This window comes from Euleptes europaea, chromosome 6, assembly GCF_029931775.1.
Source record: "Euleptes europaea isolate rEulEur1 chromosome 6, rEulEur1.hap1, whole genome shotgun sequence".
NCBI lineage: Eukaryota > Metazoa > Chordata > Lepidosauria > Squamata > Sphaerodactylidae > Euleptes > Euleptes europaea.
Window position 1 is genome coordinate 24,592,511 of NC_079317.1, and position 15,884 is coordinate 24,608,394.

General features: G+C 44.4%; 2 protein-coding genes across 2 annotated transcripts; one reads left to right on the forward strand and one right to left on the reverse strand.

The window, feature by feature from the left end:
• The first annotated feature begins 290 nt into the window (after positions 1-290).
• On the forward strand, positions 291-794 carry GON7 (GON7 subunit of KEOPS complex). Its single transcript, XM_056852069.1, has 2 exons — positions 291-493; positions 661-794. The coding sequence occupies exons 1-2, from the start codon at positions 304-306 to the stop codon at positions 768-770; spliced, it is 300 nt and encodes a 99-aa protein (XP_056708047.1). The 5' UTR covers positions 291-303; the 3' UTR covers positions 771-794.
• Positions 795-6,621: 5,827 nt separating this feature from the next.
• LYSET (lysosomal enzyme trafficking factor) lies at positions 6,622-15,648 on the reverse strand. Its single transcript, XM_056851427.1, has 2 exons — positions 15,632-15,648; positions 6,622-7,088 (listed from the first exon to the last, which is right to left on the reverse strand). Exon 2 carries the CDS (start codon positions 7,070-7,072, stop codon positions 6,677-6,679), a length of 396 nt encoding a protein of 131 aa, XP_056707405.1. The 5' UTR covers positions 7,073-7,088; positions 15,632-15,648; the 3' UTR covers positions 6,622-6,676.
• Between the last annotated feature and the right edge of the window lie 236 nt (positions 15,649-15,884).

A 15,884-nucleotide genomic window follows, 5' to 3' on the forward strand; every position in this document is an offset into this window, starting at 1 on the left:
GCACGTGAGCTGCCAGAGCCAATCACGAGGAGGAGAAAAAACCGTTGAGGGCGGAAAGAGACAAGGTACGTTAGCGGGACAAACGTGTCGAGGGGGTTGTTTGGGGGCGGAGCCAAAGGAGCCGTCGGCGACCTATCGGAAGCTTCGACCGGCGTTAGCCTGTCGCTTTCTCTTCCGGGTTCCCATTGGGACCAGGGTTAGCCGGTCGCTTTCTCTTCCGGGTTCCCATTGAGGGGGGGAGGGGGCGGGCGCTGATCGCAGTCGTCGTTGGGGAGGCTGTTTCCTTCCCCCGAGGAGGGAAAGATGGAGCTCCGGGGAGAACTGACAGGCCGGGACGGGTTGAAGCAGCCGCTGCGAGTTTGTTGCCAGCCGCAAGGAGAGCTGCGGGGCTTGCTGAGCGGCCTGGTCCAACTGAGGGAGCAAGTGTCGGCGCTGCTCGGCCCGTTGGTGCAACAGGAAAGCGGCGGTGGCGGGGATCGAGCTGGGGCTGGAGGTGAGGCGCCAATACACGAGTGTGTGTGTGTGTGTGTGTGTGTGTGTGTGTGTGTGTGTGTGTGTTCTGGGACCACACCCCCAGGGATGTACTTTTGGGGTAGCCATTCCTGAGGAAAGGGTTCTTGTATGTAATCTGCTAACATAGGTCTTTTGCTTTTAAAAAAGATGAGGAAGAGGATACAGATGAGCAGGATGAAGACGAGGAAGAAAATCACGTCAATGCCAAAGAGTGTCCTGATGGGCCACCATTAAAACGGACAAAAACTCACTCCTGATAAGAACTGTACATGGAATTTTGTAAGAATTGTAATCTACATTTTTCTCCCCCTGCTGGAATACTTCTGCAGCATTTTGATACCTATTTACCATTATTAATAACAAAATAGATGTTTATATTTTTGTGTGAACTATCTGCTTGTACAGTGTAATATTGTAATATGAAATCTGTAAATAACCAATAAAAGTTCTATGGATGTGAGAATAGCCATTCAGTTTCAAAATATGTTGGCATGTTAAAAAATTAAGACTGAGAAACAGGTATTTAAAATTGTATTAATTTTTTTTCTTTGTAATAAGCATCTCAGGTGATAGTAGCAGAGCAAACATTTGAAACAAGGTACTGCTTTGAAGTAATGGCTACAAAATTAAACAGCTTCAGTAAAGTTGTTCTCATGGAGTTCCAGTTATGTACATGCACAGGCTTGTATATGTACAATTAACTTTTCTTCGTTACTTTCTCAGGCCTGTATTTTTAATTTAACAGCTTCAGATAATGTAACAGACCTTCTTTTTTTTTATGGCACGATTCACAAAATCTTATCGTGGTTCTTGACATTTATTAAGCATGTGAACACACAAACATTGCGTAACTATTGTAGATAGTTTGAAACATCCATTTAGTGCATTTGTATTCCACCCTTGCTTCAAGAAGGCCATGGTGATATACACTCGGGTCTTCCTTTCTCCATTTTACCTTCACAGTTTCCCTGTAAGTACAAGTACAAAAGAGAATGACCGGTCCAAATGACCTGCTTTGTGGCAAAGTGAGGATTTAAACTTGGGTCTTCCAGATCTTAGTCAGCACTTTAACCACTATACTGTGCTGGTTTTGAAAAGGCAAAACACTGGATCCTACAATAGTAGCGTCCATGTCTTGGTTTTTACGGCACTTCTCAGTCAGAAGCTTTCTGCTTGTGCTGTTTTCCAGCAGGAGGTGGCCCTGCAACGCTGGGAGCTTGCTTACACACACACACACCAAGACACTCTCTCTCTGTGTAAAATGCTGTCAAGTCACAGCTGATTTATGGCGACCCCATAGGGTTTTCAAAGCAAGAGACCATTCAGTGTTGGTTTACTATTACCTGCCTCCATGTGGGCTGAGAGAGCTCTGAGAGAACTGTGATTGACTCAAGGTCACCCAGCAGGCTTCATGGAGGAGCGGTGAATCAAACCCCGTTCTCCAGATTAGAGTCCGCCGTTCCTGACCAGTGCACCATGCAGGCTCCCCTACCCCTAAGACTAGCACCTTTCAATAAGCCCCAAAGCGCTGAGCACCAGAGGAAGCCATGGCACAGCCAAAGACCACTTCCACAATGGTCAAACAAATGCAAGGCTAAGCATCCAGCCCAGACTCTCAATTATAGTCACTGTACCTTCTATTTAACAAGGATGACTCAATATCTTATGTTCACTGGCAAAAGTGCAATGTTGACCACTGCTATTCATTCAGGAATGGTTCTGTTGCAATTCAACGTTCTAAATGTTTCCGATGCTGTTCAGTTGTATACAAGCAATTCCAACACATTGCAATTATGTGAAGCTGCAATATGCTAAAGGGTTTCTCTGAGGCAGGCAACAGCTTAAGCCTAAATTTCATAGTACACATTATTTGTGCATATTTAAACTAGGGAGGCAGCATGAGGTTCACAGCTGAGAGAATAAGACAATCTACTATATGTAGATGTTGAGTTTTAACCACTCCTTCCATAAGCAGGAAATTTCATTTGGCCTGAAACCAAGCTGCCAATTTTAAATTGGCCATGAACTCACACTAATACACATATATATATTCCCAATCATACACTCACAGGTATAGATGCTTGTGTACAAATCAATGGACATACTTAGGCCCATGTAATTCACATCTGCAGCAGTGCAGAGTTTTCATAACACATTGCTGAAATCTCTGTCCTAATCCTGGCTTTAAAGGCTGCATTTTACGTCCTTGCGGCTGCAATACTATGTAAGCCTGAGATCAAGTCCCATTGAAATCAATGAGACATACTTCCAAATTAACATGTATATGATCATGTTTAGGCATGTATTCTGGTTGTGTACAGTCTAGCAATCACGTGCCCATATTGTCCAGAATTTATTTTATCTGCCTAGCACTGTGTGGAACAAATGCAGAAGGGAGAAGGGACGGTATCTGATGTGGGCTAAAGAGCTGCAGTACCCTTTCATGCTATAAAATCATCCATGAAATCACAAATCCCTTCTTTCTTGCTTAAACTGGTGAGATACGGGCGCTCAGATGAACGGCTGCAGAATGGCAACAAGTCTTGAGCAACTTCCATTTGGACATGGCCCAAGAAACTGAAATAGACAAAATGTACCAACGCGCATCAAGATCTGCCAAGTCCTCTGCAAGCCCAGAAACTTGATTGGATGAAACTGGTTAGTTATCTAAACACTCAAAAGTAAAGAGCTCTCTACGAGTTTCTTGTATTTGAGTCAGTTTGTCATTGCTCTCTCTAAAATAGTCTTGCAGATAACCACTCCCTCAGGGTAAGTAATTCCATGCATTCTACACCCGACTCATTCATGGACTGAGATATAATCCAAGGGCCAAACTAATTGTGACACTGCAAATACTATAACATAGATCTCCCTTAGGGTTTTTGTGTGTTTTTAAAGTGCAGTTAATAGGATTTGGTGGTAGAGATGTGAAGGCCCAGAAAATAAATGGAAAAATTCAGGAAAAAATATTTTTCTCCCGAGGCCTTTTCCAACAGAAAAATTGGGAGTACTTTTAAGAACTCCTATGAAATATTTTCTTTTAGAATGAGTGAAATGCTTCGGAAGACAAGGTGGGTATGCTGTAGACATAGACAGCTCTTGAATCCCAGATGCATTTCTGCACCTAGGAGACCTTGAGGGGAGCATGCAGGGCTTTCATTGCTTCTCAACAGGTATGCCTTCTGTTGTTCTTTTGACCTGATGTGGTTGACCTTTTCACCACTCTGGGGGAGACTTGTCTGAGCAGTAGTGTGTGCGAAAAGGATCTTGGGGACTTAGTAGACCAAACACTGAACATGAGTCAACAGTGCGATGCAGTAGCTAAAAAGGCAAATACGATCTTGGGCTGTACCAACAGAAGTATGGTGTCCAGATCACACAAAGTGCTGGTATCGCTTTAGTCTGCTCTGGTTAGACCTCATCTAGAATACTGTGTTGAGTTTTGGGCACCACAATTTAAGAGATATGTAGACAAGCTGGAACGTGTCCAGAGGAGGGCAACAAAGATGGTGAGGGGTCTGGAGACCAAGTCCTATGAGGAAAGGTTGAAGGAGCTGGGTATGTTTACCCTGAAGAGGAGAAGACTGAGAGGGGATATGATAACCATCTTCAAATACCTGAAGGGCTGTCACATGGAGGAGGGTGCCAAGTTATTTTCTGTTGCCCCAAAAGGTCGGACCAGAAACAACGGGTTGAAATTAAATCAAAAGAGTTTCCGTCTAGACCTTAGGAAGAATTTTCTAACAGAGCGGTTCCTCAGTGGAACAGGTTTCCTCGGGAGGTGGTAAGTTCTCCTTCCCTGGACGTTTTTAAGCAGAGGTTAGATGGCCATCTATCAGCAATGCTGATTCTATAACCTTAAGCAGATGATGAGAGGGAAGGCATCTTGGTCATCTTCTGGGGGTGTGGGGGGAGGGCAGTTGTAAATTTCCTGCATTGTGCAGGGGTTGGACTAGATGACCCTGGTGGTCCCTTCCAACTCTGATTCTATGAAACCACTGGGACACATTTACCTGGGTAAAAAGCAGCTTATTGCCCCACCTTCCAGGAGGGGGGAAAAGATCAAAAGCAGGTACAGCAGAAACTGCACCAAAGCCTGAGAGGAAAACCACAAGTTTCACTGAGAACTTGGCTCTCTCTAACCAGATAGCAAAATATTAAGGTATGTGTTCTAAGACAGCATATGATGCATCAGCTTGCAGTTTTCTCTCAAGTATTTGGCATATTTGCAATTTTGCTTGAACAAAACTAAGGCATCAATAACTTTTAAACTCCATAAATATGTCAACTATTGCAATTGCATATCCTAAATCAGGGGTAAAAAAGGTAAAGGTCCCCTCTGCAAGCACCGGGTCATTCCTGACCCATGGGGTGACGTCACATCCCGATGTTTCCAAGGCAGACTTTTGTTTTGCGGGGTGGTTTGCCAGTGCCTTCCCCAGTCATCTTCCCTTTACCCCCAGCAAGCTGGGTACTCATTTCACCGACCTCGGAAGGATGGAAGGCTGAGTCAACCTTGAGCCGTCTACCTGAAACCAACTTCTGTCGGGATCGAACTCAGGTCGTGAGCAGAGCTTTTGACTGCAGTACTGCAGCGTAACACTCTGTGCCACAGGACTTCTAAGTCAGGGGTGGGGAACCTTTTTTCCGCCAAGGGCCATTTGGATATTTATAACATCATTAGCAGGCCATATAAAATTATCAACTTAAAAATTAGCCAACCAAGCCCCAAGCAGGCAGCTACCCCAGATGATCCCCCAGCACAGGCAAGCAGGCAAGCATCCAACTGATAGTGAACTCGCCCATCTGGTGGCACAGGATGGTCTGTTGCACCAGCAGGGTGTAGCCATCCAGCCGCACACCGGAGTTGCTCCTGCTCCACATGGTCAGGGCCGGATTCCACAGCCGGCTCCTGCTACCTCCGCCTGCAGGGATGAAATGAGGACACACCGGCTAAGAACTCCCCCCCCCCGCACATTCTGGCCCTGCCCCCTTTAACCCCTCCATTGTCACCACCTCTGCCTCCAGCCCTCTTGTAGTACAGAGGGAATACGTTTCTCCATGGCCTGGGTGGGAAAGGGTTAATACAGTTTCTTGGGCGGTCCTAGCAGCTCCATAGCTAACGACTCTTCTGCAAGGGGGAAAACTTTTCTCAGCAAAACAAACTCACATCTGCCTTGAATAGAGGCTATTCCTGTCCACAGAAGGGGGCAGATCACCAGTCTTAGATCCTTCTGAGCTAGAGATCTGCCAGGACCCATGAAGGGCCAGACCAAATGATTTCGTGGGCCTTAAACGACCCCCAGGCCTGACGTTCCCCACCCCTTGGCTAGATGTTAGTTTATAGGTTCACTAGCTTTAATGCTTGGTGGCTGTTTTGTTATATTGAAGGCTACTTGTTTAACAGTTTTAAATGTGTAGCATTTTGGATGCCAGTGGGAAGACAATGCAGCCAGTGAAAACCAAATAACTTTCTAAGAATGACAAGCTATTAGATCATTCCTCATACATCATAAAGAGAAATGGGACTAAAATGTAGACTTCCTATTTGACTACACAGCACGTTTTGTAGCTAGGTATTCATAGTAAACCATAAATAGGTATAAGAAGTCCCCAAGAAGTTACACTGAACCTTTTCTAGCATGAAGAAAAAGACTAACAAAGGCCTTGCTTTTTTTTTTTCAATCATGTATATGAACTGAGCCCTGGTTTATTGAGTGCAACATTGTTGAAAGAGAAAGCACAACCATGTCTTAAATGCCACTTTTCCAATCATTCCAAACTTTATTCGTTAGTACAAGTCCTTTTCCACTGATTCTCCTCTTAAAAGTAGGCTTGAAAGAGTTGGGGCATGATGTGCACAGTGAATTAAGGTTTCAAACAGGTTTTCCCACAAAAAATTCAGATGGAGTGTAGAAATTCTGTGTCGTAAGGCAATATGAAGAAAGTCCCTCTCAAGTCTCAAAGAGGGCCCCTGTCATTCTACCAAGTATAAATTAGCCATATTTAAAATCAACTCTTTAAAAAATAGAAGGCAGATGCTCTACTCAGTAGTTAACGCTTTGACAAAAAGACGCCCAAGTTCCATTCACATGTTAGTTGACACACAGCCAAGCATCTCCATGATTATCTAAAACAGCTCATGAGAAAATTCAGAATGATTTTAAGTGTCAATCAACTGCAGTCTGCTGATTTGATTGGAGGCCTTCACGAAGGTTTGGTGACGATTGCAAATGACAGCCAAGCAGATCGGAATGATGCAATAGCCCACTGTTTTGGGATCAGCTCTGGTGCACGAATAGAGGAACAAGAACATCTGCAGATAGGGGACTAAAAAGATAACAGCCCACAGCCAAAAAGGCAAGGAGAGCAGTCGCGTCTTCAAGGAATGCGTCCAGGTGCTTTCCTCTCTGAGTTTTTCAGGTGGCTGCTGAATGTGTTCCAGTGCCAGTCTGTTATAAGTCTCATTGATTTCGAAAACGTAGTAGAAGGCGGCTGCACTTGCTATTAGATATAATCCCACACCAATCCATCCCATCCTCTGGCGGAAGTTCATCATTCTCCATGCTCTGTACCTTGAAAATAAAAAAGGGGGAAATTATGCACTTGATAAAAGAACATTACTTTTTCAAAAAACATTAAATACTTGTTATACAGTGAGATCAGGTTATTACAGCTTGCAGAATTATTTAAACCAGACCCATTTAACTTTTTTGGCCTCGCCATGGACATCCATTAGACATGTCATGTGCCACTTCGAAAGCAGTGTTGTGTTTGCTTTATGTTTCCAAGACCTGCAGGCTCAAAAAGGTTGGGGACCCCTGTCCTAGGAATTCCGTTTAAAGCCCATTTCCCACCCACCTTAATATCCCTGTTTTACCTCCATGACCACTTTGTGAGATAAGTTAGGATGAGAGGCAGTAACTGACCAATGTGAGCCCCAAGGACATACAGGGATTTAAATCTGGGTCTCCCCAGGTCTGTATCTCAGTTTATGTGAGACTTTAAGACTTTGGGATCAAGCTAGCATAGTTTTAGTAAACACAAGCAGCTGAGATCATCACTGTCACCCAGCCATTTATATGACTGTAACGGCAGGAGGAGTAAACCAGATACAGGTAGAGTACCCCTTATCTAGACATCCCATATCCAGACTAATCCGAAAACCGGACCTTTTGGCCCGGCATGCAGGCATTACTCACAGGCCCTCAGCAGTGCCACTGATGGTTCAATGCACACAAAATTATTTAAAATATTGTTTAAAATTAAAATTCAGGCTATGGGTACAAAGCATATATAAAGCATAAACGAATTTTGTATTTAGACTTGGGTCCCATCCCCAAGACATCTCATTATGTATATGCAAAAGTTCCAAAATATTCCAAAATGCGGAAAGATCAGAAATACGGACTACTTCTGGTTCCAAGCAGTCCACATAAGGGAAACTCAACCTGTACATTTTTTCTTTTCAACAAATGTGGCATCACGTTTTCTTTCTACTATACCAACATGCCATGGAATCCTCAGGATGATTCACTTGATCCATCTACCCACTGTGATCCCAGGAATTGCTCATGACTGAATTGCCCTACTTCTTGCTAATATTTCCCCATATGAATGCAAGATCTCACACTGCAACTGCTCATGTAGGGGAGAAATCCCTACTGAAATAATACTGATGTAGGCCTGGGGTTATTCCAGAAAACTCAATCCTTGACAGATACTATCAGGAATGTATACAGAAAACAAGTTCACCAGGCTCAACTATAAAGGATTCTCTAGTCTCCAGGATGCTTCCTCCTTTTGTCTTGTAAGATCCAAACCCAAGGCTATTACTGTACTAGACTTGCTTCTGAGCTTGTCACATTTCCCCCAAAACAAAATATTGAAGAAGTTGAATGCCTGTCATAAACAGTGACTCAGCTAAGCAGTGGCCTCTTTTCCAAGAGTGGGGGGAGAACCTGTTAGTCCAAAATGGTGATTTTCAAACTACCGTTTCTTATCTCAGCTGTGACCCAGCCAAACAGCGGAAAGAAATTCTTATTGTCCCTGAGTGGTTACTAACGGGTACAAGATGCCCCTGACACAAGGCTACACTATTTAATTTCACATTCTTTCCTTGACACCATAAATTAAAGATTGTATCAGTCTTAATTGGCCTCTGGAAGGGAGGGAGGGGGAACCAGATATCATTACAGTGGAGTCCTGTTAAAACAAATGCTCACCAGAGAGAGCAACCTTGTGCCAAAAAAGGAAAAATACACCATCCATTTCTCTTAATGGACCAGCAATTCAATCGTGTGAGCCATGGGGCTACAACACTGCTTAAAATATCAGGTACCAAAGTATACACAAAGGCAGACCTAATATGTGAAAATGGCGGCTGGAACCCAATGGCAGCCCCTTGGCCCTGCACCAGCAAACCTGGGCTATCTAAACTGGCAGGAACTTTTCCTGGCAATTTTGAAGCTATGGGAAATAAACCCCACTCTCCATTTTTTCAGAAAAAAAGTTTTTCGGGGGGAAATTGAAATATATGTAATTCTGCTTTAAACCCATATAAAATGCATCATAACTTGTTTAGCATATACAGTTTAGCATATACAGTCGCAATATTTAAAAGTCATAAATCCCTTCATTTTGTATAAGCAAAACTGCAAATACCGTATACTGAATACTTGAGTGAACATTGCAAGCTGATGCACCCTATGCTATCTTAGCACATCTACCTTAATTTGTGCTATCTGGTTAGCGAGAGTCAAATTCTCAACGAAACTTGCAGTTCTCCTCTGAGGCTTTGGTGGAGTTTCTTCCCCTCGGGGAAAAAACAGAGGAAAAAACTTTTTTTCCCCTGGGCCTTCACATCTCTAGCAAGGGCATGGTGTTAGCCAACAAGATTAAAGGAATGGTGGACTATATGGTATAATAAAAGATAGAAAGAGAGCCAATAAGATTAAAGAGGTGGAGGGAAGAGTTTGGGGAGGGGAGAAGCCTCAGCCGGATATTATGCCACCATCTAATCTATCCTCCAAAGCAGGCATTTTCTCCAGGAGGACAGATCTCTGTAGTCTGGAGTTCAGTTGTAATTCTGGGAGGTATCCAGGTCCCAACTGGAGGTTGGCAAACTTAGGCCTTGCTACAGCCTCTGGATGAATTGATACCTCCCAACCTACATGACTCAACTAGGCATGGATGCTTGCTACTGTTCAACAGCAGCCACCCTATGAAAGCCAGTGTAGTGTAGCTTCCGACTAAGGTCTAGGAGACCCAGGTTTGAATTCCAGCCTTGCTGTGGAAGCTTAGGAAATACCTGGAAATTTGGGGGGATGGAGCCTTGGGAGGGTGGGGTTTGAGGAGGGGAGGGACCTCAGAAGGGTATAATGCCATAGACTTCACCCTCCAAAACAGCCCTTTCCTCCAGGGGAACTAGTGTTGCCAACCAACCAGGTGGGAGCTGGAGATCACAGAGAATTACAACTGCTCTCCAGATGACAGAGATCAGTTCCCCTGGAGAAAATGACTGCTTTGGAGGGTGGACTCTATGGCAATATACCCTGCTAAGATTGTGTCCCTCCCCAAGCCTCATCTTCCAGGGCTCTACCCCAAAATCTCCAGGAATTTTCCAAATGGGAGCTGGCAACCCAAAGGAAAGAAGGAAGCAGGAAAAGGGGAGAGTCTTTGAGGGCTTCCAGGAAAGAGAAAGAGGAAATTGGGGGGAGGGGAAGTTAGATGCCCCCCACTAGTCCCCGAGGGTTTCGTACCATGCAAGTGAGCCTGGCCCAATGGCAAGCACCACACAACTGGGCCATAGCTTTCCTAAGTAGAGGCTGCTGAGGAGGGAGAGGGAAAGCTGAAGACAGAGGGGCAGATAAATTTAGGTTAACTGTTGGGTGGGAAGGAGAGAAGGAGGCAGAAAAAGAGAAAGACTATGGGGGCTTCCAGAAAAGAAAAAGAGGAGATAATGGGGGAGGAGGAAATGAGATGCCTCCCGCAAGTCCTTGCTGGTACCCGCTTGTTAATGGCTAAACAGGGACATGTTCCTTGATGGCTGGAAATCTCGCTTGCTCTGCTGTAGAAGATTATACCATTCAGTTAGTGCAAAGGACAAAGAAACAGGATCCAGACTAACATTTTCACAAGTGGAAGTCCATCTGCTTGTGAAGTCTTTTTTACCCATCGCCACCTTCCAGCAGCAGCCCCAAACGCCCCTTGTAATCATACTATTGTCGGCAAAAAAAAAGCGCGGCTGCCAGTATCACTCACTCCAGTATGACCATGACACTCAAAAGTACATGTTAGTCACAAGAATAAACTGCAGAACCAATCCTTCCCCCTTACACACACACACACAAAACCATTAGTCTTCCCACAATCTTTAAAACTGCAGAATTCAAAACACTTGCAAAAATCAATCAGGATCATTATGTAAGCTCAGCTCACAGATTTGAGAACGCCTGTCTGACCTCAGTCAAATCAGGAAGTCTTTTTTACAGCCTTGTTTCAAACTATGATCAGAATAAATTTGGAAGGGAGATACGCAGGAGTGAGAGAACCAGGGAGCAAACCCAGGGAACAGCCTGTGAAAACTGAAGCCAAGCCTGAACATTATAAAAATAGTAGAATGTTGTAGGCCATTAAGGATACTGTATTAATATTATACAAGACTTTTTCTCATGGTATGTCAGACAACCATTATTTTGGCAGGAACATTGGTTTGGATTCAGACAAGGTTTTCTGCTGATGAAAAAAGGAGGGGGTCTCCCCATTGATGACCAAAAAGGTTTCTGCTGGGGATCATTTACAAAAGCCATGTAGGGTGAGGGCTGTAGCAAGTGGGGGAACTGGGTAAAACAATTAAAAAGCTAGCTGGATCAAACCGATTTTAAGAGGTCTCATTCCACATTTTTTAAAAGTTAAATCTATCAGCACATATCAGCCATGACCACTAGTTTCTATGAATGAGTCAGGAGGATACTTCTGAATAACAGATGCTGGGAGGCCACCAACAAGAGGGGAAGCATTCACCCTGTCTGCTATTTCCAAGAGGCAAAAGGCTGGTTGTTTCTGGCAACTGAATGCTGGACTAGATGGATCTTTGTCTGATACAACAAGGTAGTTCTCTTCTCTCATTTGTATTCAAGGTTTTAAATGGGCTTTCCTTAAACCACACATCTGAACACTGAACACTGTCACTCAAGATGACCCCATGAAATTTCAGTATGCCAACTCCCTTGCTATACAATCACTATTTTACCATCCTCAGCAATAAGACATCCATTAAGTTACCTTGACCACACAACCACGACTCACAATTGTTTTAAATGCTGTCTGTCTCAAGGACAAGCACAGCAAACTATGGTACATTCTGGTGCCTCAAGAACTTTTGATAAGTTGCAGTGTAGGTCAGGTCACTTTGATTTGTACTGCAGTCGCAGACACAAATATCTTTTTGTTGTTGCAAGGCCTGTAGAAGGCAATATTGCAAAATGGCAAATTATTATACATATACTCTGATCCTTATTCTGTTGCAACATGTTTAGCATTACAGAGTTGAGCTGATTTCATATAGCTGCGAGTCCAAAAGTCCTCATTTCAAGTCTTACTTGGTCACTCATGAGGGCAGGAGTGGTCGGACTTTTGCAGTGTTTTAAACTAGCAAAAGAAGAAAGCATAGACTATTGGTTGAACTGTCTTCTATAAGACATACCTGACTATTAGTTAAGCTACTTTCGAATTTTGCAACTCTTCTGAAGTATAGGGCTGTTTTCTATTATGTATTATAAGAATGCTCATGTTATTGTTTTTAATTATGTCCTTCATATGAACTTGCTGAATACTGTTATGTGTAGTAGTAATGCCAAGGTTTTTTTTTTAATCTGTACTATCTGCTTTAGCTATTTCTCTCATTTTCACTCTATGCACTTTTATTATGGCAAAATAAATAAATATAAATCACCAAAAAAAGCATATTCAACCCTAACTGTGTTAACCAATCCTGAGTATTACAGTTTTACGTAAGAATGCAACAGGATTCGTGCAGGATCACACCAAGAATTCTAGCATGCACTAGGCACACTGCTGGAAATTGGACAGAAGCTCACCGGTGGAAGTTCCTCTTTGTAGCAGTAAAAGTATCTAGTTTCTGCTCACTCCTGAGCATTGGGAGGTTTCAGCAAACTAGCATTCTCTTTATCTCACCCCATCTTTAGCAGATGGATGACACTGGCTTACATTATAAGATCACTGAGATAACGAAAGTATTTGAACCCTTGAAATAAGTTATTTAAGGGCCATCTCACACATTACCCTTTCAGCTGTACATCTAAGATTTCTGAAGTGTACATACATTGATGCAACAAGCACATTTTTACAAAAACACGTATCATACAGGTACACTTGACGGACTGCCATGGCTGTTTGCAGCTTGCTGCTAAGCATACATTCTGTGGAAAACCTGGGTTTTCCTTGGTGTGTTGTAATGTGCAAAATGGTGTTCAATGCTATTTCCTAATCATTCCACCGACCCAATACAAAGCAACATGCTGGGGCAGCCCTGCAGATGCTTTAGTGAAATGGTTCTCACTCCACTGCTCAAGGAGAGCCACATTTGCAGCTACCATCACCACAAAGAGCCACATGGCCACTGTATGCCCTGTGAGCCTCCCCAACAAACACACTCACAAAATAATGAAGACAGAACCATTAATATTAAATATATAACTACAACCTTTTAAAGTACCAGATTAAAATTTGCACTCTTTCACATCTTTGTCTGCTATAGCTAAAGTGTTGCCTTTTATTGAAGAGCATTTTTTCACTTTCTTCAGTAAAAGGCACTTTAGCTATAGCAGACAAAGATGTGAAAGAGTGCAAATTGTAACAGACTCCTGAATCCATGTCACCTATATTCTCCAGCTACCACCCCCCATCTCAGGTGTTGGTGCACCTGATACACAAATAGGGTTGTGAATAATCCTTTACATTTGTACTCCATCTTTCCTCCAAATATTAGAATCTCACATAATAGGGGTGGGGCTAGACAGATTCATGGAGGATAGATCCATCAATGGCTACTACCCATTGTGAATAAACGCAGTCTCTATATATAGAGGCTACATACATCTGAGTACCAGTACTAGGAGGCTACAGTGGGGGAAGGCCTTGCTTGGCCTTTATTGCCGTGTTTGTTGGCCTTGCAGGATAGCAGATTCGGTACTGTGTGAAACAATTCGCTGGACTAGATGGACCACTAGTCTGATCCAGCAGGCTCTATTTACGTTCTTAGTAGGAATAAAATAGGAGACACAAACTGGCAAGATTTTTCAGTGAATCAGTGCATCATCTTTACCTGACTCATAATCTGAAGTGTGGCAAATTTCATCACTTCACCCATCTATACTGTGTGCCTCAAATCTACGGATAAACAACATCAGTTACATCCTGCAAGAGGGACAGAGAAGCTGCATTGTTCAACCTACCTATTTTGGAGTTGCCTCTTCATGGGAGCTCCTGCTGAAGTAGAAGAGACTAGCTGAAGTAAGCAGATTAAGAACTGGAGCCTGCTACACTACATTGCTTATCGTTTTTTGTCATCTGTCAGATGCTTGTTTTCAGTTTGAACCACATTAATAGTTCCCTTCCTGCATAGAGATTTTTATCTGTTCAGCCTCCCCTTAAGAATAAGCCCTACTACATGGAATTATTCAGTCACCCAAATTCACTTCTACTGTACACAAGGCTCATTGGGAGACTGTCACTGTTGAGCACTGGGTCTGTAATATCACTACTATCAATGTGATAAAAGAAATATGCTTAATCCAAGAGTAGGTAATCTGCAGTACGCGTGCTGAATAATGGCACACATTGTTGTCAACAAGCTAGCCCAGTTCCCAGCCTAAGGAAACAACACAAGGCATAATCAATGCTGCCGGGCTCAACCCACTTCTAGAGTGCCTGGCCATATGCAACCCTGGTCTCTGCCTTCACACATGGACATACTTGTATGTCAGCATGCCAACATCTTTGCAGACAAACTTTGGAGGAATTCTTTTACCACTCAAACCAAAAAGATTGCCTATCCTAGAAATATCCAACAATTACGAACGCAAGGATTTTGACCTAAAAATAAAGATGAGGGTCTATTGCTCTCTCTTCCCCCTACCCTATCTCAGCCCTAAATCACTGCTCACCCATTATTCTTATATCACATTCCTCAAAGCACCAGACTCCCTTTCTACCCCAGGAGTTCTGCCGAAACGCTCTGAAGTCTGTCAGGCTATTCCTTGCATTGTGGCTTTTCACCATTCTCCAGACCAGAATTCGATCCTCTGCTCAATGCAGGCACACCTGAAGAAACAGCCTGAAGCCCACCGCTGAGCATGAACAGAGGCATATACTGTCGGAGGCTTTCACGGTCAGAGTTCATTGGTTCTCGTAGGTTATCCGGGCTGTGTAACCGTGGTCTTGGTATTTTCTTTCCTGACGTTTTGCCAGCAGCTGTGGCAGGCATCTTCAGAGGAGTCACACTGAAGGAGAGACACTGTCCTTCAGTGTTACTCCTCTGAAGATGCCAGCCACAGCTGCTGGCAAAACGTCAGGAAAGAAAATACCAAGACCACGGTTACACAGCCCGGATAACCTACGAGAACCAAAGAGGCATATACCTTTGTGCAATGACAATAAAGCCAGGCCTCTCCTCCGGGCATGCAGCGAGAAAACAAATTGCAAGGCGTGGCTGGGAACTTTCCCCACGGCCCTGCAGAGCCACCACCTTGCTTCCTTCCCAGGCTCCATTTGTACCACAGGTGGACGACCCAGGCCACGGGTCTTATTTGCCAAGGCAGGGCTCAAGCTTTAGAAAAGGGCGCAGATTATAACGCGTGCTCCTGGGCACATGCAGAGTGCTATAACGCCGTCACTAACAACAACAGACCTACATGCCAAAGGCAAAAAAAACATTCCACTCAGGGGTTGGGGATTCCTAAAACAGCCGAACCCCAGCGCTCACGGCTTTCACGCAGCTGGACTTCCGCGATCCCCACACACACCCCCACACACACCCAGGCAGGCTTCCCCTCGCAGACAGGCCAACCTCTCCACCCCTTCGGCCTACCCTTACCTTCCTCCGCCGGGAAACAACGGGAAGGGCCTGGAGGCAGGGCGAGCGACCCAGTCACATCACTCCGCCGCTCCCAGCCGAAAGCAGCGGGCAACAGGCGCGGCGCGGCTCCAGCCGCTCTCGGGGCGCCTCCAGCGCCGGGGCTCGGCCATCCCTTCCGTCAGCCAAGGACCCGCCCCTCGCCCCCCACTTTACTTCCGGGTAGCGCGCGGACCACTCCAACGGCTGCGAGGGGCTCGTGAGGCTCAACGGA